Here is a 25,307-nt window from a genome sequence, read left to right on the forward strand (position 1 = left end):
AGTTTTTTTCACAACCCTCTCCATTCCCAGTATGTATTTCTTTAGGCAAAATACAGATCTCTGTGCCAAAGCATCACAATCAAAAATGTTCTCTCTATCCTCTTCCAGATAACAGTATCCTACAAGGACTAAAAATATTACCGTAATAAAGATGGTGATGGAAAAAGAAAGCATGACAGACAGCAAGAGGTAGATATTTCTATGCTCATCAATGATTACAAAAAGGATTTTCTAGTACCAATGAAGAGAAGAAAGAATGGCAACAGATGAAGATCAACAAGGAAGGTGAAGTTCAAAAGGATAATATGCACATGCTCATTTCTGTTGTTTCTTTAAATTATGTATTTGCTACTTAATTGGTTTTTCAAGATACTTCCAACAAATACAGTAAGAAATATGCAATCATACACACAAAGAAGTTTCTGGAAGCCTGACCGAAAGGGCGAGAAAGGATGCTGAAGATGGGTGTTATGAACAAAAGAAAAGATGCTATAAGATAGATAAACAATAACACCATGTTTACTGGTACAGAATCAGCCAACGTAATGCAACATCACCTGTAAAGAAGGTTCATTCACTTTAAAGACCTGCATGAATATTTAGCTGATTGCTTTTATTTTCAGTTCAGATCCATTTAAGAAAAACTGGTGAAACGTTATTTTTAAATGAGAGTAGTATGTCCTGTGTTTGAAATTAAAGCCAGAGGTGCTAAACAGGTGCTCCAGTTGAATAACTGTTATTACTATATTCTACGAGGCCTGTTCAAAATGGCATAGTAACAAGATTCAAGTATCATCTCTTGTTAGTAAGAAAAGGTTTTAGCAGGAAAGTTTTAAGAATACTGCTGGCACAAGAACCTTCTTACTTTACCTGGTGAGGGTGGCTGTAGAGTACATCCTCAGGTGAATGAAGTCAATCCTGGGTAGGGGAACACTGAAGCAACTAACAGTGGTGACAGCGTTTGTGGTGAACTCTCCAGTTTGCTTCTGATTCCTTGCTTAATAAAGCCATAAACCACGAATTACCTCTCCCCGCCCCACTTTGGACAACAACAGCCATCCACTCAAGTAGCACAGTCATGTCCAGCAAACACAATATTCGCTTTGCTCACGTGTCGGTGCTGTCTCAACAATGTCTCTTACAAGCTGAGGCACTCAGAAAATAAAAGTAAAGTAAAGCTATGATTCTAATGGATTAAAAAATCAGAGTGTAAGTTTTTAGGATCAGCTCTCCTATTTCCTGGGATAAAGCTGGGTAAATTCTGACCCTGTAAAAGCTTACCACATCCTCTGTAGAAATGTCTCTTGAATCACACATAAAAATTACATATATCATTAAGAACATGCATCAAATAGACCAGATATTGAAAGGTGCTGACCGTGTACTCACAATCAGTGCAAATGTATTACTACTGGAAGACAAAAAATACAGGTTTTGAAAACTAATAGTTTCCTTAGGTTTCCAGATCTTGAAGACATATTTTTTTTCAATCTCAGAGACAAGCATCACTGACGAATTTTCTTACTTATAGTGAATCACCAATGGATGATTAAGTGCACAAAATGGTAAGAATAATTGAGTTTTATTTCAGATAATAACTTTGTGATAGCTTACTAATAATTTATTTAGAGATATATTTAATAATGAAGATATTACTGCCAAAAAAGTGATGTTTGACTGTTGATAATACAAATATTACGTTAAGTAGTAGAATTTTGCCAGTAATGGTAACTTGCAGCTCATTTCATATACAGCAGTATTTAGTTAAATCCGTAAGTGCAGAGTGTCCAGATGTTGTTTTTTAATTTAATAATGATGGAACCAATGAGATGCTGATAGGTTTGTAAACTAAGCCTTCAGAACATGGAGAATTCCACAGGGCCTTGAAAAAAAAAACAAAAAAAAAAGAAAGAAAAGAAAAAAAGAAATGAAATGAAATCTTAGAGATGCATGGTTTGATGGCAACACAAAGTTAAATGAAAAATGATCGTTTCTGCTGTACGCAGTCATGCAGGCACCATGTAATAATAAAGCTTCTTTCACGCTAACGATCAACATAACAAGGAATTAAGTGACAATGCATACAAAACCAGAAATATGACTTGTCAGCTTGTGCATGACACAGTTCTAGTTAGAAAACAGTTATATACAACAGATGTCATGTTTGTAGAGGAAAAAGGTCACCAGAGTGAGCTAGTTTATGCTAATAGAGGGGATCTACATGCAGCATGCACATAACATGAAAACATGTCCACGTTATGATAAAACTGTGTAAGTAGCTCATTCTGCATTAAAAAGCACTCATCCTAAATGTACTAATATGACAAAACCCATACACGTTGCTTTATAATACAGTAGTTATCCATGCCTCATTTCTGAATTTTGCTTGTTGATCTTTTCTTCAAGGTGAATCCAAGTTTTTATCATTTTTAAGAAAATATACTCAAAACCTATTGCGAAACGTTGCTATGTTTGAGAACTTCTGCTTGTCATAGAATGCACTTTACTAAATTCTCAGTTCATTCTTTTCAACAAAATTCAAAAGATTTTAGTGCTGCTATGATATTCCCAAACCATTCTCTGGCTTTACAAATAGGACACTGCTAGTATTCAGCATAATGCATGAACAAATTCAGCAAGGTATAATCTAGCGGTACAAGGATGGCTTTTTAATTTCAATCGAATAAAAACTATTGAAAGGTCTTGTTTGTCAGTGTCCTATTTCTTTCTATCCTTAGCATAGCCGGTCAGAATGGATGTAGTAAGAACATGTTATTAATTCTGGGGATAACCACTCATTTAATTCATACTTAAAGATGTCACGAACTGCCTGGTAGCATGTTTATGATAGAAACAACGTAACTATAACATGCTGAAAATGTACTACTGCAGTAACATTTTGGTAAGTCATACTCACTTATAAGTACTGTACAGAAATTAAAGTAAAAAAAAAAATGAGACAAAATGTCTAGATGGATATGCTTAAGTGAAAAAGCAAACTTCTGGAGAGCTCTCATGAGAAGACAGTGATGGAGCTAAAGTAGAAAAAGTGGGAAAAGCACTACCTTCAAAAGAGAACTTCTAGGATGAATAAGTAGTAATAACTAAACACCCTCCTTTCCTTCTTCCCCTTCTTCTCCCACCCCAAGACATCTAAGCAAAGGTTAGTGACAGTAAGTCTGGTCAATATTTTATTGCACTTTAAAAGCAAGATAGCAACAGCATAACTGCAGATACAAAGACAGAAGAACTTTATGACAGAGAAATGTAGAATAAGTAGAAAGATGGAAAACTTAGGCAAGAAAAGCATTGCACTGTTATTGCAGAGTATATTATAGGAAAACAATATTTTTTAAAGATACAGAGACTACACTGTTAAGTTCTGGTCTATGAGGAAACTCAGCTATGGTATCATCAAGCCACATATTACTACAAATATTTAAACAGCACACAGTTTATTTATACAAGCAGCGAGCAGTCAACTTGCATTCCACAAATCAAAACTGAAGATCATTCATACTAATTGAGCAGCACTACAGAATGTAAATGTTACTGTTCTTTATTCCTAGAGATGGCAAAATTAGAATGCATAATACCTGTTGATAATCAGCCATGGAATTAAAGTTATTAGTGGAAGCCTGTCTCTTCCATACGGCAAGTCTTAGTTTCTGTCCCAGAACCCGGTTACTTTTGAACTTTGTTTATGTGAAAGCCTGTATCACTTTTTGTATAGTGCCACAGACACCAAACCCTCAGCACAAGCAGGCATCCTCTGGCAAGTTCAGCACTGGCGACTTGAACTGTTTTTCCCTGTAGTGAGCAATACTAGGTGTAACAATTCATCCATGTTCATGACCTCGTGGCTAAATGGAATTCAAAGAGCAAATACATGATGGTGAGGCAGTATGTTTGGTAAGGGTTGGTGGGAGGCAATCATTAAAACCAAAAAAGTTTCAGTATAATATTTCACTCTTAATGGATGAATAGTTTGAACAGAATTTATGCAAGTAGCACATCCTAAAACACACGTAGATTTTGAAACAGTATTTTGAAATTGTATACTAAAAAAAAAAAGGAAATTGGACATGAGAAGAAGACAAAATGATTGCTAGAGGAAGTTGTGGAAAGGAATTAGCATGCCAAGAACTTGGATATCCAGATATGAATAGGTAGACAGAAGTACAAGCAGAGCAAAGACTGAAATGGTTAATGGTTTATTTGATTTCTAAAGGTACTTAGTTTTTTTCAAATAATTTTACATTAGGGAAAGGTATATTATGCTCAAGTTTGCATTATTTCACTGTATACATTAGAAAAAGACTTAGAGAGAAAATAAGAAATAAATGGAGAAAAATAATCTAGTAGTAACATACAATAGCAGGTGGACATCAGTCCCCAAGGCGGGACGGCGGGGAAGGCAGAAGCAGGATGTATTTTCTGGTTTAGGTGGCAAAATGCAACTCATTTCACACTGTAACAAACTAAGCAATACTGTCGGCAGGAATATATTTAGATTAAACTGGAAAGTTCAAGAAGTTCAAGTACTTTAGTATTCTGTTCCCCTGCCTTCCTGAAGTAGAGGACATAATGCAAGACGGGCCCTCACGGCATCCGTAAACCATGCTGGCTGGCTGCCAGGGAGGATGAGGAGCTGTAAGAGACTGTGTCAGCCAGAAACGTTTGTCTCGACATTGCTGCTGCAAAGCAACCATTTGCCAGCCTCAACATCCTGTGGTTGTGGGGGAGAACGCGCTCAGGGAGACAAAATGTCCCTGAAGAAACCACCATATCCGCCCAAAGCTAGCAGTGCCCACCAAGCTGTGCTTGCCCACGAGCAAGGTGAAGAAACCACCGAGAGCACCTGGGCATGCGCCCATGGAGGAACACGGGGCGGCACGTACGATAATGAGTTCCTTGGAAAGGGGTGGACTTTTCGGAGAAATTGTGGGGACTGAGACAATAAAAGAGCCGCGTTCTCCCCTCTCAAAAAAGAAGAACTTGCAAACCTGCAAACTGTGGACCACCGGAAAGCAACTGAAGAGCACCTGCTGCGCTTAGAACTGGGACTTTTGCTAGAACCTGGAACTTGGACCCTCCACCTCCTCCACCGAGACCGAGTCAACGGGACATTGCTGGCTTCGTGGTGGTGGTAACTATTCTTGCTATCTCTCTCCCGCTTTCTTGCTTAGGTCTGCCTCTTGTTTTCCTTCTTTTTCCCTCTGTCCTATCGCTATTACCAGTCGTTTGTGTTAAATAAAATTTGCAAGGTTGTACGGCATCTGACCTCGTTTGTGTCTTAATCTCGCTCTTGGGATCGTTTAAGAACCCTCCCCGATATTGGATCGGGACAGGAGCTTAGAAGGGAGGCGGAGGGGAACAGTTAGAGCATCCACCTCCATGTCTTCCACTCCCTCCTAGTGAAACACAGAGGCTCTGCAGAAAGCGGTGGCCAGGCTTTGAGAAGGAAATGGTGGCATGCTGTCCAAGGTAATGTACAGAAAGCTACAAAACAAATACCCTGACAAGTGTATTAGTATGGATGCCTATTAATTTTAATATTGTATGGTAGTACCGGTGTTTAGAGTCAGTGCTTGCTTGTGTATGACCCAGCACTGTTGTAAATGTAATGCTGGTGATCACCAAGGAAAGGTAATTTTTGCTTGTAGCTATGCAAATCAAACAGTAAGCAGATTGGGAGCAATACCACACAGGTTTGTTGTCTGAGACTCTAGAAGCATAATACAAAATGTAAGGACCACTAAACTGGGAAGAATTTTCATTAAATGTAGAATGAGTTAAGGACCAGTCCAAAACCTGTTTACATCAACTTTACTCTCAGTATGAAAGACAAAGACCAAACAGAATAGCAGTTCTGAGATGTGAAACCTATAATATCAGCAAAAGGCAAACACAGAAAGGACACTGTAGAAATCATGTCAGCTCTTAGGGATTTCTACTCTGTGTAGAACAAAATTAAGTACAAATTCTTTTCATCCAAAGACTGATAAAGATTGACAAAGTGATGCTGAGTCAGACTTCTTTTGGTGACAGAAATAGAGAACTGTACTGTGATTGTTTAATTCTGCTTTCGAGACACATTTTAATGAAAACTCATTAGCAAAGGCACATGCTGCAGAGTGTTTGTGCGATGCCTGCATGATACTTTGGACTACCTATTTAGCTAGCAGCCATTACTAGAGTTGTATTGTTTAACATGGTCTTGTAATCAGTTGCAATGCTAGTTGACTGTATCTATTCATCTTCCGGTCCGTTTTAGTAACCTGATCCACATGGGAGAAAATATTCCTTGACTTCTCAATAAAATAAGGCTTTGCAAACAAAGGAAGGTGAAAGAGGTTAAATTGGCTTTGATTATTTAAGACACATTAATCATTTATTATTTAGCAGTCTCCCACATCAATCTGTTGTGCACATGGCTCTTTCTGCAAGACTCCCAACATGTTTTAAATGATGCTCAGTACACATATTGGAAAACAGAATAAATTTAGGACTATCATAAGGTGGAGATCCCTTGACATTCTGCAGTAGAAAGCAATTCACTTCCTGAGAAACCTGGATTACTTTCTAATGTCTTCCCTTGAATACACATGGCAGCTGGCTTGATATTTTACTTTCAATTTAGTCAAGTAGCAAAGTGGTCATGTTAATCACTTAATGAAACTGTAGTATTTCTCATCATAGAAGACCTTTTTCTTCCTTATCAAAACATTTTTTAAACTTTATGTTTTAATTCCATAATTAAGTTTCGTATTAGATTGTTTTAATACAGAAAAGAGATTAAGCAGTATGCTTTCCAGTTCAAACAGTTCTTTATCAGAAACATTTTCTTTACTGCTACAGACTTTAGCTTTCACTTGCTTGCTGATACAGTACTGTAAAGCAATTTTAGCTGAAAAATCTCAGTGTGCTGCATGTGAGAAAACAGAGAAATCTATCAGAAGTATTATCCACCAATTTACAAGTATTGCAGGAGATTGCATGATCCAAACTTTGCTTGGATCATCTTGATAGCCAGAATCTGACTGTAATTATGTTATAACCCCTAGCATAAAATATACTATACTACCTTCCATTCTGGTAACCTCTCAAACACCCAAAACAGTCAGTCAACAGTGTTTAAATTTCTTCAGAGCAGCTCCACAGAGACAAGAACATTTCTTCCCTTTGAAACATTGCATTTCTTCCTTCTTCACCCATTCCTTCCTAAATACAGACTAGCCTCTAGCCTTTTTTCACTACTGTACACCCTATGGACGAAAGGATTCATTTCTCGTCTAAGTCAAAGTCAGAACTTCCACTTACTTTTAACAATGCATCTAAATGAACTCCAAGGCTTAAGAATATTCTCTTAACTACTGGAGACATTGTCCAGAAGTCAAAGAAAACAGAGCATTGCTTTCTTTTGGGGACTAACCTGTCTTGATTTTTTTTTACACTGCAAAATAGGCAACTATTAAGTTTATACAGTGAAATAAAAGACTATGAAAGAATATAAACCAAACTATTCACAGAAGCACTAACTTAAGGACTTCTGAAATACTACATTATGAAGTGTATATTAATATTTGTACAACATTGATGAAATAATGCTAATATGCAAATTCCTGATAACACTTTTATCCAAATATTGTTAGCTTTTAAAGTTGCATTAAGGAGAAATAAAACTGGTGACTTTTTTTTGTTTGTTTTGGAATTACAGCAGCAAATCTGTAGTGATGATGGAATGAAATTAAATTTTCTGCTTACCTGTTGAACTAGATATCTTAAGTATTCAATGAATGCTATTGTCAGAATGTGTGACTAATAGGGTGAAAATTATTTCTTGCATTGTCTGATGTGTTTTGTGGTTTTCTATTTAATCTAATTTCACATTAACACAATATTCTTGTAGTTATACACTTACACACATCCTAAATAAAATGATGTACAGATACTACTTGCCAGGGTTACAACTCACTCTTTAAAATCTCATATAAAAGCAAAGAATACAAATGTAATTGCCACTTGGTTTCAACAGAAACACAGTTGAATCTATCCTTAGCTGTAAGAGCTATCCTTTGAAGAAAAGCTGCATAATCTAATAAATAAGTGACCAAAAGTTTTTAACAATATTATGAAAAGTGCTAACACTATTTATTTGCACATTCTTCTTCACTGAGTTCCCTTCACGATGATCATAGTAAGCATGTCTTATTCTTGTAGATTAGTTCAACTTTCTCTGCAATCAATTCCTTGTAATGCAATTTTCACAAGTACTCTGTACAAGGTAAATACAGGTGGATGTGTTGTTCCATACGAAAACATACCACATTTCCTTTTGTTCTTGCATTGAATCACCCTATATAAGAAAATATATAATTGCAACTATGACATGGTAGAGGCATTTTAGCAGGGAAGGTTGAAAAATGTGTTCCACTAATGCTGAAGAGAATGCTGCTAAAGAAAAGGATTTTTTCAAATTGTTATAATAATTGTTATAATTATCTTTAATACTCAGATCTCAGCCAGAAAACTGTATCTGTTTGGGGAAGGGGGTTCTAATTTTATAGCAGAATTGGCAATCATCTACTTTACTGACAGAAGACACACTCCCCCCCCGCCCAAACTCCAAGGGAACACAGACTGGGAAAAAAAAAGAAAATATCCGTTAACAGCATGGATCTCTGCAGCATGAGATACCACATATTTGATTTGGGAGCTTGAATCAGCTTAAAAGACAGTCCAAAAAAACACCAAAGTGTAGTTTGTTTCAAGAACTTTTCAGATTAAAATGTGAAATTTTTGGTTCTACCTTCAGAAGACTATCTGAAAATTCAGAAGACAAAACTTTAATGCTCCACTGAAACATACTGAAACATACTGAAAGGAAGGTTTCAAAACCTGCTTTAATTCCAGTGTTCTTTGTATAAATTTGAAGCAGCATGTTGATATACACCAGTGCAGAACCACAGCCTTATTTTGCAGAACAGTCTTTGGCAGAAAGTATTGTTAGATTTTGCTCAAATCACAGAATAGAACTGTGCTAAATATTCCACATTGTGGCATTCTTAATCAAAGATTATTCAAGAAGGCTCATATAAATAAGTGAATCTCTTACACATATTCAACCAATGTCCCACAGACAGAATACTTCCATTAAAAAAAAATAGGGAAAAAAAAATATTTCTACAGTTACGGAATCTTCCTTGACTATGTTCTTGCATGAGGATACATACTATCAGTTCACCTTCTAGCAGAAATTCTGGCAGATGCTCTTCAGGAAACAGAATTTTAACATCACTTGACAAAATTGTATTTATTCCATTATCTTCCACAATTCAAATATTGTTTGGACAGCATATGGTGATTATAAACATAACCACCTCATTAAATTGTCATTAAGTGTGTAAATGAATACTGAAAAAAAAAAATTACAATCCACTAATACATATCCTCCACATTCACTTATGCTAATTCTCAGCTCTTTGTGAAGAATAAAATAAATAGGGCATCCATATGCTGGCAGGTAGTTGTAATTATCTTCTCATGTTTCAGAAGGTATTTTAGAATCATCTAAGAGCGAAGTATGAACGGTGTTCCAGTAAATCCCGCTAAATCAGTGCATGGACACAACAGCAGCAGAGCCAAACAGGCTGACAGAAGTCTGAACACCCACAAAGATAATAAAAAATACTGTTCAATACAGCTACTTACATCATGGCCTACAAGTTCTGTCTGCGTGGATTTATCTGCTTGGGAAGCAAGAGCCTTCTGAAAGCACTGAGCCTTTTCCTGTAAAACAAAATAACATCATAGGTGAGTCATGTTTTTCCTCACTGGGCTTTGCAGCTACAAATATCCAGATAAGTTCAAAACTCATCCATGGGCAGCTGTTCAGAAATAAATTTATTATGGCACTGTTCTCACTGGGAGGTTGATTTCCTTACTGTTATTTCCTTTTATCAACTTATCTTTCTCTTAAACAGACAGTGAACTCGGAAAGACTGACTATGTGGTAGAGCAGGGCCCACAGGAAGGACGTCACTGGAGCATGATGCAAAGCAATCTTCTTCCAGAGCAGATACAGGTACAAAGCACTGAGCAGCAGCAGTGACTCTTGCAAACACCAGCACCATTCCAACAGCAAAGAAACCATTTTTTTTCAAGAAATATTATGGAACATGCAAACTGAGATGACTTCCCCCTTGCCTGATGCAAACACATTAGCAATGCCTAAACATTTCTTGGGTACTGTACTGATTTCTGCTTTTCCCATCCTTGTTCCTCTCTACATACCTCAATCATTTTTGGAAGTGTGGTGTGGAATCTCTGGGACAGGCTTGAGCAAAGAAATCTGGCCACCTTGACACAATTATGCTTCACCAAAACCAAGCATTTTGATACTTCATTTGAAACTCATCATTAAGTAGAAATGTTGATCCTTATCAAGCCCTTATATATACTATATTATTTTCCAGGAGAAAGTATATGATGAAACAACTGTAAATATGCGGGATAAGGCAGAAAAAGGCACACAGGAGGGGAAGGTTCCATGAACAGGGACCACAAAGTCTCTTACTGCACTGATTTATGTTTTCCTATTTATCAATTCAGTTTTATTTTTCAGCTATATCCATATGAAATACTTTTCTTTGACTCAAATTCCTCAAGACCTACAAAAGTATATTTTAATGTTACTTACAGGTATGTATTACAGTAAAACAGAATTTGTGTAAATTGAATTTCAAGTTAATTGAATCTCAAGTTGGATGAATCTCAGTTTTTACTGAAATAAAGACATAGAAATGTGATTATTTTCAGCTATTGTCTGAGTTGTGCTTTCCTTTATCTCTTCTAAGTATTTTAAAAATCACTATGTTAAGTGAATTTTGTCCAAAAGCATGTAAATAAGAGGAAGAAGACAACACCTAAATGACCCTATCTCCAGTAGCCAAGTTTGCACCCAAACTTGCTGATGTGAGTGAGTTAAAACTGAATTCATAGCAAAGATAATCTCATTTCTGACAGAAAAGCTTCATCATCTCAAGGTTTGAATTACTAGTCCACTGCCCACAGCATTTTTACGTGTTTAGAAAACAGACATTGTTATATATCTACTTTCTTACTTAGACAATAACATTTTACTGCTCAGAAGCGCCACAAATTTTCTAGCTACAAACTCAGACATTCACAGAGATTGAATGTTCAAGTAACATTATCATTGGACCAAAACCAGTATTAAACCGTGTATCTGATCAAATTTAACATTTGCATACTTTCTCTGTGGATTCACAAATACATATTTTGAAGTAACTGGGGAAAAAACCCAGAACAAATCAAAACCTTCATTAAGGTTAATTGGGAAAGCTAGGTAGGTTGGAATAATCAAATCCATTTCTTTCTGAGAAATGCTCATTTAACTGCATATATGCAGTGAGATCCATTTTTAACACATCCAAGTTGACTCCACATTAACACCTTTACCAGAAGTAGAAGTTAAAGAGGTCCATGTTGACAAGTAGTATCTTCTCTTTAGTCTACAAAAAGAGTACTTTGTGTTGATGCGAAACAACCTTTATAATGATTTTAAAAAAAAAAAATCAAATATAATAAGAATACAGTGTATTTTATCTTCTTTCCAGTGATGCAGCAAAAGTCTGCAAAAAGTTTAAAATCACAGAGATAAATATTTTCCATGCAGTAATGTAGACAACTTACAGTTTGTCACAAAACAGCATCCTACTGGAAGAGGCTACTTACACTTAATAGTCATTCAACTTCATCTCAGTTACATTTCCCTAACTTGCACTACTTTATTTCTAGAATTCTTGTTGCCAGAGTAAAGTAGCTGTTCCAAAAGACATACCTTTGTTTATGAAATAATTTTAGTAATATTAAAGGTATTAGAAATCAAAAACCACTATAAAATGTTCTTTCCAATATAAAAACACTTCTTTAAATGATAAGTTGGTATTTTAAATATAATTTCATGGTACATTGACTATATCAATAGACTTCTAAAAGCTTTTTCATGAGTCTATGTTGAAATGTATGGATTTTGAGGAAGTCAAAACACAGTATAAGGTGCATCCTTAATGCCCCCATTTTTCTTTTGAGGTATTCCATAGAATCACAGAAGGTTAAGTTGTTCCATCCTCCTGCTTTCTGCCCTTTCACTGTGTGTATCTGGGAGGAGTCGGCTCCACCTTCTCTATAAGATATTAGGTAGTAAAAAGATTGCAAATAGGTCATTCCTTATCCTCCTCCTTTTCAGGGTAAACAAAACAGGTGCCTTTGCGTCTTTAAAGACCAAGAAGGGACCAAATTATTTATTTCTAAAATATTTTTAGGATGAGACAAAGTACTTCTAGGTGACTTTTTAAGATAGAGCATAAAAGAACATCTTTTCTTACCATTCTGTGTGTTGTTATTCCCTCTTATTAAAATAAATAGCATTAAGAGTACACTTGCAAGGTGACAGGGATAAGATCATGAAAAATTCTCATTCCCTGGGTTCATCTTAATTAGCGAAAAGGTAAGAAGAGCTGTCGGCAATTTTAAAGTCAGATAACTCATAGCAACATTGCCAGAGACATTTATTGCAACCCCTCCCTCTCACGTACGTGTGTGTGTTTGAGAGTGTGTGTGTTGTGGGAAGAGAGAGAGAGAAAAACTATGTGGAAGGACATCTTCTCCATCATTTGCAGTTGCTTAAATTACTGAGATTACTAATCTAAGTATTTCAACAGCCTTAGTGAAAAGCATTAGACCATGATCAATAAAGCTATTTCTTCACATGGGAATAAGTTCACATGTAGTTTATATCTCAATAGTATCTCTAGTATAAGAGTGTCATTGTTTATATACTTACTATTTTATTACTACATTTGTAATAAGTCACCAAGAGGTGCTGAAATAGGAAGATAATAGGAATCAGCAGATCACATGCATGTAAAAACACTACAGATAAAATAGAGAAGTGAAATATAAGATAAAATATTAAGTGAAAAAGGACTTAGTCTTCACCACTGAAAGACAGCTACTAGACACAGAGTCAGTTACTACCAGACTACCTACATTTAAGAAGTTAGTATAGGTTAATACATCTTGAAACATATGAGTGTCTTTTTAGAATGTTCCTTCTCTGAACAGAAGAGCGTTAAAACAATTTTCATAGCTTTGACTGTGAACAGGTCAAAGTTATTTTTTGTGACCATTCTTTTACCCAATTCCCTATCAGTGACAGCACGGTGACCACCTGTGGTGCTTTGTTTAATTGCAAATTCCAAAAAGAAAGTGCTTGAAAATTACCTTGAATGGTCATACTAAATCAAACAGCAAAACTTACCATTCCAGCTGTTTTGGAGGAATCAGAAGTCTGTTAGCCAGTACAACTGTGGCCTTTGTCACTAAGGAATCTATTTTGTCTAGCTGATAACATATTAAAGATTTTTTTTTTTCTAACAACTATTTCACCTTTATTCTTACTTTGATTAAAAAAATCTCAAAACTTAACCTTTTGCCTTCAAATCTCTTCATACTCAAAAGCCTCAACCTCTCTCTCCTATAGTCTGTACAGATTATTGCATGACTTTATGAAGACAAATCTGTTTTATTTGGGTTTTCTCTCAGCACACATCCAAAACAGCCTGCAATTGTCAGCATCAGCACTGCAGTCTGATTTACAACTTACGCACGATTGTTTCCCTTGCTTCAGGCATTTACCCCACTGCGAATAACAACTTCTGTTTGCAACAGAACTGGGGGAGAAAAGCTTGTCTTCAGAAGACTTATAAAAATGCAAAGTCTTTTAATTCTGATGTGCTTTGGGATTAAACTTAATCAACAGCAGCAGTTAGGCCATGAGAGCAAAGGGATAACAAGTAGCACAAAAACCTGCTCTCCAGCATCTATTCTACCTAATTTACAGACTACAATAAGCTACAAAACTGACTATATGACAGCTATTTCCATAGAAATTGAGTCCATATTGGTCTGAGACTCAGTTTGGGAAGAAAATATAACATATACAGCATAGCTCTAGTGATCAGCTGTGGTATGGCTGAATCACATCACACTTGAAAACTCTTTGTGAAGCCCAGAAAAAAGCCCAGCTGTCCCTCGAGCACAGGTTAAGAAAGAAGCTACAGCATGGTTCAACACTCAACAGATAAAGTACTGAGGTGCTAAAAAGCCACAACAAATTTAGAGGCATTACTCGAGTCACAGCGGTGAATGGATACGATCATCCCCAAGGGGACTAGCCCACCGTTCAGGAGAAAAACAAGGGAGAACTTGGTGGGAATGCACCCAAGTATGCACAAATAAAAGTTTCATTGAGGGTTACAGTTCTGTCAAATCACTGTAAACGACAAAGACCAAAATAACACAGAACTTCAATGAACGTTTCATAGTTTTAACATAGGACTCTTACACAAACCAAAATAGTTTTCCAGTTATTACATTATAAATTTTTTGTGAAACGCAAAAGCAAAGTCCTATGCATATGGTAAGTGTGGTATCTGGAATGAAAGATGACATCGCTTCTGGTTTGATTTCTATCAGAACTCAGTATCCAGGTGTGAATCAAGAAATCCTAAGACAAACCTGTCTTCAAGCAGATTGCAATACTTTAAGAATTAGTTACTGCCATTCTGAATACATTTAATGAAAAAAAAATGCAACTTCTAAAAGTGTAATCACTTCATAATAGCTCTTTGAAGATGAACAATAATTAGGAAGATTTCAGATCTTAATAGAAATACAAGCCCTGCTATAGTCATGCCAGCTAACCTTACTCACAGTAATACAAAGGTTTACTACATCCTAACCAGAGAGGGCTATTACTATTATTTTAAAAGAACTTTTTAAATCCTTATAATCCCAAGTATTTTCTTAAACTTTCCACCCCCAAGCTCTACAAGAGAAAAACTCTTCTGTTTTGCTGAGTGCTGTATGACCTTACCGATAAAAAGAGGACTCCAAGCCTTGAGAGCACAGGCTATCTAATCAGAAACAGAAAACACACAAAAAAGTGAATCTCCTAGTCCACTTAGCTGATGAATGCCAGAGACAGGAAAAGAACCTTAAAAATTGTATCTTCTGGCTTCCATTTATTTGACTGGACCATGCTATATCCTAAACATTGCCATTACCACTTGTGTATGTATTACAAAATTAAAGCTAAATGTTTACAGGGACATGAGACTACCACAGAATTTCATGGTAAGGATTTTGCAAATGTACCTGAGCTTTTAACTTTATTTTTCAAAAGCATCTTTGGAAGATGCCTTAAGACATAGCATTAAACAGTGGCAGATATCTGTTTATGCTGTATTAAAAAATAACATTGCATTTCTTGCATCAGGGGAATTTTTTTTGGAAAACAAATGTATTTTGATTAATTATTTCCTGTTTTATCTGTTGCATCAGAAAGCAAAAGGCTCCATTTCCAGGTGGTATTACAATTTATATTTTAAAGCAATACCTTGTTATTGTTTATTACTATCATTCACGCAGTAAAGCTGTATATCAAGTAATCATTTCTTTACTGATTATGTTTCCCTTAATAAATCAATGCTACTTTAAGACATAAGTTTATGTACACACATCACTGAAAGTATAGAGGAACTTTTTCTAGTCATCACATCTCTAAAGTAAAAAAATTACAAATCACACTTTCATATATGGCCCAGACATGGCCATGCATGCTTTGAATAATGCAATACAATAAAAAATTTATATGGTCACACTCTATGAATAATATGGCCATAACAAGTGATGCCAATCTTAACACTCCCCCCCAACAACAACAAACCCCAAAACCTGAGAAAGTTACTGAAAGGGAGGAAAAAACAAGCAGTAATGGAGTCATAAAAACCTTTAAAAGGCTGACACATCAAGCATAGTCATTCATGCAGAAATTATCTCTACAAGTACAGTTCTGAACTTTTAAAAAGCATTGTAGTTAGTCTTGATTTGTGTTATGGTTGCATCCAGATGTTGAAGAAGATATCCTAAATTTTATAGTAGTTAATCTAATAATGAATTAGCTTGCTCTCAACCCATACGTCCTTAGACATGTTAGACACCCAACAGACTGCTACACCACCACTAGGACCACCTAGACAAATACAATCCTGTCCCAAAATATAAGACACCCAACAGACAAGCCTAGGAGACAGTATTATCCCAATTTGATAATTCAGAAATTACGATACAGGGACACTAAGGCTTATACTAGCAAAACACAAAAAACCCCATTAGCGCTATTAACTCGATCTTCCTACAACTATTTGAAGAAAAATAGCCAATAGGTGATTTATTTTTCAAGGTCATGCGTGAAGCCACCTGCAGAGTGGAGTACTGCATAGATCCACAGTCCAAGTCTTATGTCCTATACACAAAAGCAGTCTTCCTCACACCGTTAAACTCCAAACACATTTGCTTTAGATATGCATTTCTGGGCTCAGTTATCTTCTCAGAGTCCACAACAGTGAACAGTATTCAGTACAATTACATGTGAGATTACTGCAAAGCAGGACTACCCATTTGGATTCAAAGATCCAACTTGCACACCTTCGATTCACAACATTTCAGCATTTTTCTTCTAAATGGACATCACAGATATGGCAGTGGAATTGTCTTCGATTACAGCTCTCATTTACTTAACTGTACAGTATTAAAAAGCCCCACTGAAGATGTGAAACTGGTTACTGTTCTTTTACACAGTGACTGTTAACCCATCAGCTGTAAACTACTAAATCATCAAGAATAACAAGGTTTTACCTCATTTAAGTTACGCTTTTCCTAAGTTTACTAGCTGCAAATGGAGATGAGTCATGTAAAGTCTCTAATTAAATTGCTTATAAGCCCAGCAAACCAGTGTTCAGCTTTTTTTAGAAACAACTGCAAGTTAGAAAATTACTATCCTAAACCTTAAACAAGGATATAAACATATTTATTTCAAGTATTTGTCTCATGGGAGTAGCACAGTACCTTTTTCATAGCATAGCGAGAATTAACTCTTCCAAGAACCGAGATTAGGACAAAACGGATTAGATAGATTATTCCTGCACTTCTACTTTCATTAAAATATACTGCCACAACATCGCCTCTAGTTCCTATGCTCATGATTCAGCTGGCAGAGTTGTGCTGACACACAAACACAAAACTAACACGAAAAGGAATGCAAACCTATCAACTTTGGTGAACAAAGAAAGCACACATTTTATAACCTTGGGTTTTTTCCTTCCTTTATCCCTTTTTAGAGCAACCACATTTATCACTTTCATGGCGTACATGATTTTAAATGCTGCCAGGTTCTGGATGGGTACACAAACAGAATTTCACGGTCTGTTCCAAAACATCTGTTTTGGAAGGGTTTTTTTTTTCTTTCCATAACTTCTTCCATGTTTTCTTGGTGACTATCAGTATTCATTAAAGGAAAAACTCTCTGGTTACACAAATACATTACAAAATAACAGCCGTATGAAAATTCTGTAGCAGTAACTAACAGATGATTCTTCAACACATTTGATATAAAGTTTTACTGAAGGAAGTTATTTTATTAACATTTGAAAGCATCAAAGGCACTCCTTAACTTTTTATTATGTTTTTCTTCCCTACCACGTGAAATGCTAACATTACACACTTTGTCCATCAGGCTTCTAAGTAGAGACGTTTAAGTGCATTGCCGGTCAAATGTTTCTGTTGGTTTGCAGTTTCCTTTCCCTCTGTGCATGCAGGGACATTGGTGGGATGCGATTAATGTCAGTGCCAGCCACTTTGCACATAGATTTAACGGCACATGCATTAGGCAGAGTGCGGGAATCATTAACTCAGCACATTCCAAATTGCAACTGATGTTTATTGAAGGCTTCTGGCATTAATTAAACCTCACACAGCTAAGCGTTTACAATAATTTTACAGATTGCTGTCCTGAGGAACAAGATTCACAACTGTGGTATTAGAAGCGTATACTACAAACACAACGAAAGGGTCATTTTCAAGTCGTCCCAGCAACAACTGCATGGGGCAGATTTTGATCATTTGTTGGTCAAATGAATAGGAAAAAAACAAACTAATAGTAAATCAAATAATTGCTGCCACCATGGAAATCAACAAAAACATGTACCAATCCTTGTGACAAATAAGGCTGCAGTTTTATGCACTGATATCAACAATGTATGATCCCTGCATCACTGTAAATACACCTAGCAATACCAAAAACAATCCACAGCTGACATTCTTTGAGTTGACCATGTGTGACATTATGCCAATTATTCAATAAATTATTTGTACATTTTGGCAAGTATTTTGGATAGAACCATCAGCTTGGGTTTAGCACTGCCAGAATAGGACAGCTATGTGACTTGCTTTTGTCCTGCACTCATACGCAGCCCATTAAGTGTCCATATTCATATGTACCCACTGGAAGCGATCACACTGCCTGTCCACCTATTCCTTAATAATAATTTTTTATTACAATGGTCAATACTAACTAGTCCAAGCAGCAGAGTTAGAAAATTAAAGTTTCTCTAAGTTTCATGAAAGTTGCTGTCTGGACAGATGCAAAGGGCCTAAGCTGGCAAGGGGCTTCAGCATGAGCTTGAAGCTCAAAGTCAGCCGGATGAGCAGCAGGCAGACAGCTGTGAGTCAGCCACACTGCTCAGCACCTTCGGCCCAGGTAACAGGAGCCCAGAAGGATGTTTAGGGACTGTATGGGAAAGCAGGGCATGGAGAACTACAGGGAAACAGTGGAGACATACACGGTATAGGATTTAGTGGTATTGCTTGTGAAAAAGCTTCAGCCACTACACCAGGCTTTCAGATGCACTGCAAAGACTTTTTCCTAGGCAATTACTTGCTTAAGCAAGGACAAAAGGGAACTTTCACCCTTTGTGAACCTGCTCTCAGAGGGAGCCACAGCATGGGTTTTGCCAGTAATCGACACTGGAAGGTTATTAAAGTAGATACCTTTTTACTGTAAATTTAGGTTCATCACTCATGCCCTCCACTCTTACCCACTCACCTCAATTGAGATACTGAAAATTAAATATGAAGTACATCATATTTAATTCAATGAGACAAACCCAACATGCTTTAATATGCATTATCATGATATTCCAAATACTTTTGCTCATCTAACCAAGGCTCATGAGTAATGTTCAGGAGCTTCGTACTGCTTTGCCAAAGCAGAATAGTTTTGATCAGACAACAAAATTTGCCTTCACTTTTACAATACCAAAGCAATCCAAACCAGCCTTCCTATTTTTGATAACACCTGACAGACTATGACACAATAACATTCCAGCACAAGACGGGAGAGAAGCCTATCAATCTCCTCTTCTTTCAAACATTTCTTTAATTAATTCAGAAACTTTCCCAATGATGGGAGTTTGACTTCATGAAAGCTGTCTGACTGTTACGAATTCTACAGCAAATCAGCGGGATGCTGGAACTCAGTCGAGCGTTTATAGCACTGACATTCTGATTTCAACTGATGAAAGTAATGAAATACGTAGCAGTATTTTCATCACTGTATAAAAGTTGTACTCTTCCAAGTATCTGCAAAAGATACTAAAAAATCTTATACTGTATAAGGAAAGTAACCATAACATTCTAGTTTTTGGTATGATGCATATGCACAAAGAAGCTATAGCACAAAGAATCTGAAATAAGTTTTTTCTTACTATTTCTAGAAGCATTACAGGATCTTAATGGAAGAATATTGGAAAAAGATCTCTCCTTTTTTCTCCCTTTTAAAAATACAATTTCTCACCATTTAAGGAAATGGTGACTAGACTTCTATTTCCCACTGACAGGTATCATAAGCAAAACATGTTGCTATGGTCCCCAGAATACTGCCGTAATGAACAAAAAAGACAACTTATAATCATGACCATAAGCAGCTGTCACATAAAACTGTTCAAAGAGGGGAAATAACAATCCAAACTACGATATATTCATAAAAGCATAAGGATTACATTATTCGAGTCTAAAGAAACACCCTGATACTATCTTATATTTTTTCAGGCAAAAGAAGAATAAATTCTAATTTTGCCTCAGAAAGCAAGAAATGAAAAAGAGATGAAGGTGAACTTATGGCACTTGAGAAACATTAATAGTCAGTTTATACCATAACATAAATTCAATGCACCAAATAAACCCTCTTTATTGGCTCATAATCAGCCTGTTGGTACACTATTGTTGAAAACTGTTTTGCTAAAATTTTTACAAGTGTTCTTTAATGCTGCCCTAGTGCTGTCTCAGCTCATAATATGTGCCTATTAACAAAAAAGGAGTTGTTTGTAAATGCTGCTTTTAGATAAGCCAGTGTTGCCTAGGAAGATGCCTCATTTCTCAACACATGCTACACACTGTAGTATCTTGTAAAGATGCAGGAGAGAGCTTAATCCTGTCTGTGGGTCGAAGACCAAGGACTCCCTCTGATCTGTAAGTGTAAACCAATAAAGACAGCTTTGAAACAAAAGCACTTTCAAACTAGGCACATTAAAAGATGCAATTAATGGCTGAAGTAGAAGATGGAGGTATAAAACTACAAACACTGTAAAATTGGACAAGACAAGTGAGCAGCAGAGGTCCTTTGGGGGTTAACAAATAAACAGGTAACAAGCGGTTCAGGAGCTCCCTTGAGCTGCAAAGTGATGGACTGGGAGAGCATTGAGGAAAATATCACATGCTTTCACATACTAGCTTTTCTGTAAGCACCTGCTTGTGGCCACCACTGGAGACAGACATCTGAAGGGCTGGATAAACCCTTGCACTGACCCAGTACACTTTTTCTGATTTCATGTTCTAAAGCCTAAACCAAATTCACTCTGTTTTGAAATACTGCAGTATCAGCCTCCCAAGCACCCAGCTCATACTGTTCCATCAGACAAGAAAACTGGTTGCCTCTACTTTTCATCCAGTTATTCCCTGTTTCTTAATAAGGAAAAGATAATTTGTGTAGATTTTTCCTCCTTCTTCAGTTAAGCTTGTAGTACTAGGAGCTAAGAAAAAAAATAAAAACGAGCAAAAGCTAACAAACAGCACATCCTGGGAAGAACTTTCTAGCCAACTAATGTAAGCTCAAAGAAAATAGTAATCTCTACGATTACGTTTCAGTAACGTTTGCCACGTGGTCTAACAACAGTATGTATTCTCAAACTGGGCATTATAAAAATAGTCTGTATAGTGTTACTGACTTTGAAAAATAAGCCCCGCCTACATATTTTTATATGCAAATCCAAACCTGACTATACTTTGAAGATCCGGAATCCAGAGCTTAAATCAGGAATACTTAAAGACATAGGAAAAAAAATTTAAAAGATTATCATAAACAAAGACTAATGTGGCAGATAAGGGTATATTTTATATGATTAGGTGGCGGGGTGTGGATGGGAGGGGAACGGGCTATACTTCAGTAACCAAAATCAATGGGCAACGTACAGTGAAAGGTACTAAGTCAATGTTACAATCCATGGGTGATTTTAACAATGCACAATGATGTGATGTTAAAAAAAAAAAGTCTCTGCCAAAACTAATACTAATAATATAATCATAAAATAGCTTACTGGTTTGTTTGATCTTGAGTTATAAATATTTAGCAACCGCACAACATTATCCAGGGACGAAGTACTGGTTAGCATTTTTAGAATACAATAACAAGCATCTGTTTAATCTAAAAAAACCCAAAGAACTTATTTTAACCTATAACTCCTTGTACTCAATTGGGAGCTGTATGGCAGCTCTCAATCAATTTTCAAAATTTCAAACTGAAGCAAAGTTATAAAACATGTTAAAGAAACAGGTGGTTTATTAACACAGAAGTGAGAAGAAAGTCTACAAGAGCCTCTAAATAGCATCCAAAAGCTAGTGGCAAAAGCAATTTAGAATTTACTTGTGAGACCTTGGGGTAGGGTAACAACCTGTGCCTCTACACCATACTGCTGCTACTTGGTTGGGATTTCTGTTTTCTCCAGAACCTTCCTTCAGTGTCCACTGTAACAAGATATCTGTGGATTTAGGAATCACCGTAAGACAGACAGCACCTACAATCATTAAGTGTAAGCTATGCAAAAAGCTCAGCCCCCATTTTTGTTTATTGCTAATTTAACAAAACCAAATAAGGTAAAAATCTGATTTTGCTCTGTTCATTAAATGGGTTTTGCAGAACTTAAATCTGACTAAAGCTTATTTTTTTCTATCAGGACATCAATCCATTTGTTTCCCAGTTTCCTATATATTTTCTTGAAACTGAACCTGACTCAACAGGCCAACAATTCAGAACACCACTGAACTCTCAGTCAGGAGTATGTGGACAAACTGCTTTAGATTGTTGCATATTTGATAATCACAGAAGGTTTGCCAGTCTTCATGTCTTAAGCATTTATGGCATGCTATTCCATTCATGGTAACAAAAAGCCTTATTGCTCTGAATTCAATGATGCATTTACAGTAGGCCATCACATGGCTATTACCAAATTGCATAAAACATGAAATACAAAAGCAGAAAATAAAACAGATTTACTTGAAGAAATGTAATTTCAAAGTATAGATATTATCAGAAACGGTAGACGTATCTTGTCTTTTATGGAAAGATAGCTGAGGTTTTCATGAGTTCCACAGAATTTCGCAAGCAGGTTGTCTTAAACTTTCAGGTTATCCTAGCTATTTGTTTAAGAAATACTGCAGTCAAAATTGACTTGTTATTCAGAAGCTCCACTCTATGTCAAAAAAGTGGCAAGCTTCTTGAAAAGTGATACAGCGTTCAACGTTTTTAGGAAAAGATGTTCAGTTTATTCTGTATACACTGACTTTTCTAGCATCACTTACAGAGACAGCATTTGCTTTTCTATCAGAATTTGCACACAAGCGAAAGTGAAGAAAAAGAGTGACTATTTTTTGAAGTGCCAAAACTGCGTCCAACCTGTGAAAGACTTAATTGGTTTTGGCAGCCTAAGTCTCCACTTCTACCACAGGGACTATGGTAGACATTACAAACAGATGAATTTTCCTCGTTTGTGCTCTTCTGAGTGCGTTTGATTTCTATCCTAGTCTTACCTTGTTCTCCTGAGGCACTACAGAGATCTTCCGTGGCATTTGATCCTACATATTCAGCTCAGCTCCATTCATCTGCAAAGTTTTACCTCAGAATGCAATGCTCCATTAGTTGTCTGTTTTATATATTTACCAGTCCTGATGGCAGTCATTACATAGACTCTTAACTAGAAGGAAACCGCACCATGTGGAGACCTAGTCAAAGCACTCACACACAAAACACAGCAAAGGAAACAGGCAAGATGAAGAGATCATTAGTTTGTAGGTGGATATCAAAACTGGGGTTATAAGAGGACTACATCCAAACGAGCACCTTTAGCCCAACAACTGGTCTCCCAGAGGCTCGGGTGGTACCACTGAAGCTTTGCTTGCGTAGGCTGGTATAGTATGTGTAATCCTTACCTGGTTATAGATAGTGACCCAATAGGACAGTCTATTCCACTACTGATATGAACCAGGAACTTTCATAGGGAAAAGAGGGGGAAAAAAAACCCAAATCAAACCAAACCAACAACCACAAAAAAGCCAGACAAAATTGCCCATAAAACTTCTCTATGATCAGAATAGTTAAGAATAGGACCCAAATGCTATGAAGGTAAACTTCTGACACAAAATTCTCACTTCTATTCAGCTAAGTTCATTTCCTCTTGTCTCTCATCATCTGCACTAGATATGAGGTGACCATCACTTGTGTTCCTTCCTTTCCACTCATGTATTCTCCTAGTAGATCTATTTCTTCCTTACTTGTGCCTTTTCCTGGTCCTTTCTTTCCCTGCTACAGAATGACTAAGAACCTCTGTTCTTTCTCTGCCAGTGAGAGATTTTCCTGTTCCCTTTAGACTTTAGCTTCCAAATACAAGTGACCCTTAAATCCAAAGTCTCTCTTCATTACAACAACTTCAGCTTCAGGGGCAGTCACAATTGGCTGCTAAAGTGCCAGGGCTGGCACCCTCTTCAAAGTTCTTGCTGAAGAAGTAAAGGTGTCATGGTGAGGACAAAAATGGAACTCACTTCACTGCAAAAGTTATCTTTGAACTGATACTTTATGGCCTTAGAACATCCTGACACATGAAAATACAAACACATAGCATCTTTGTTATCCTCTTTACCTTTTTTTTTCCCACAGCAAGGGGAGCACCCATTTTCTCCATCACAGAATAACTTACAAACTGCATACATTTGCTTTATATTATATCCTAAATGTGCATCTAGACTTTTAAGTCAAGGTCAGCAGTTCTCCAGAGGGCGGGGTGATGCCCCTCACTTTCTGCTTCATCTTCTAACCACTGCCTCACATAGGACATTTTTGTTTCTCCACCTGACCAAACTCCAGGCCAGCAGTGAAGCTGCAGCTAGGTCTGTTTCTGTAGCTGGGACTCCATGAAATCATCTAGAATACAAGACCTTCTGGTCACACTAACTGCAGAGCAGTATAGCCTTCAACACACTGCATGGCACCGGTCTTCACCCTACTTTCTTAAACCTTCCCCACCTCCAGAACTCCTCTGCATTCAGCAAAGCAGCACGCACAGGTCAGATTTAAAAGAAAGCTGAGCAGACTGGGATGTTAGATAGATAGGTAAACGTGGAGGACATAGTTAACGCCACTTGTCAATACACACTCCTGCATTACTGAGTTCTCAAAAGAGAAAATAAGAAAACCCTTTTCATTAACTTGCTGTCCCCGCAGCTGGCACATTTAACATAGTGGGCTGTCGGAGACAGCTAAGAATGCTTTTTTGTGAAATGGAGTCCTCTATGGGTCATGTCCTAGGAGCTAGTTGGTATTGATTCTAGAAACTTAGCTTATCATGACAAGAAAAAATACAGCTCTACGCTGCATGCTGACCCTGCACGGTGCAGAGTGGACAGGACAGAATAAGACTAAATTTGTTATAAACTTTCACTAAATACATATATATATATATATGCACATTTACATAGGTGAAAAAGATCATCCCTCTGATGGTGGGTGACAGGTGCTGCCTTCCATTGACAGAAGCCATGCACCATTATACCTTCCTGTTCTTGATATAATCCAATTTAAAGAGAAAAACAGTCCTTAAGTTCCAGTCCAAATCTCTTTTAGCTGCAAAGACACCATTAGACAATCCAGTTGCATATGTATTGCGAGATGACCTTAGCTTTGAACAGTTTTGCAACCTTCTCACATGATGCAAATTTGTTGTCACTAATTACTCCATGACTGTGAGCCAGCAGGAGTTGCACTCTGCAGTTGA

General features: G+C 36.8%; 1 protein-coding gene across 5 annotated transcripts in view; it reads right to left on the minus strand.

Moving 5' to 3' along the window:
- Window positions 1-25,307, minus strand: part of CCSER1 (coiled-coil serine rich protein 1) — a 742,538-nt gene that overhangs the window by 263,867 nt on the left and 453,364 nt on the right. For 4 of the 5 annotated variants that reach the window (XM_052776417.1, XM_052776386.1, XM_052776395.1 and 1 more), the window contains one exon: window positions 9,715-9,792. In XM_052776417.1, coding sequence (XP_052632377.1) covers window positions 9,715-9,792 — 78 coding nt within the window. Of the gene's footprint in view, window positions 1-1,608; window positions 1,883-9,714; window positions 9,793-25,307 lie in introns of those variants that run through there. The other variant, XM_052776405.1, reaches the window with a different exon arrangement.

The sequence above is a fragment of the Harpia harpyja genome, chromosome 2 (assembly GCF_026419915.1).
Source record: "Harpia harpyja isolate bHarHar1 chromosome 2, bHarHar1 primary haplotype, whole genome shotgun sequence".
Taxonomy (NCBI): domain Eukaryota; kingdom Metazoa; phylum Chordata; class Aves; order Accipitriformes; family Accipitridae; genus Harpia; species Harpia harpyja.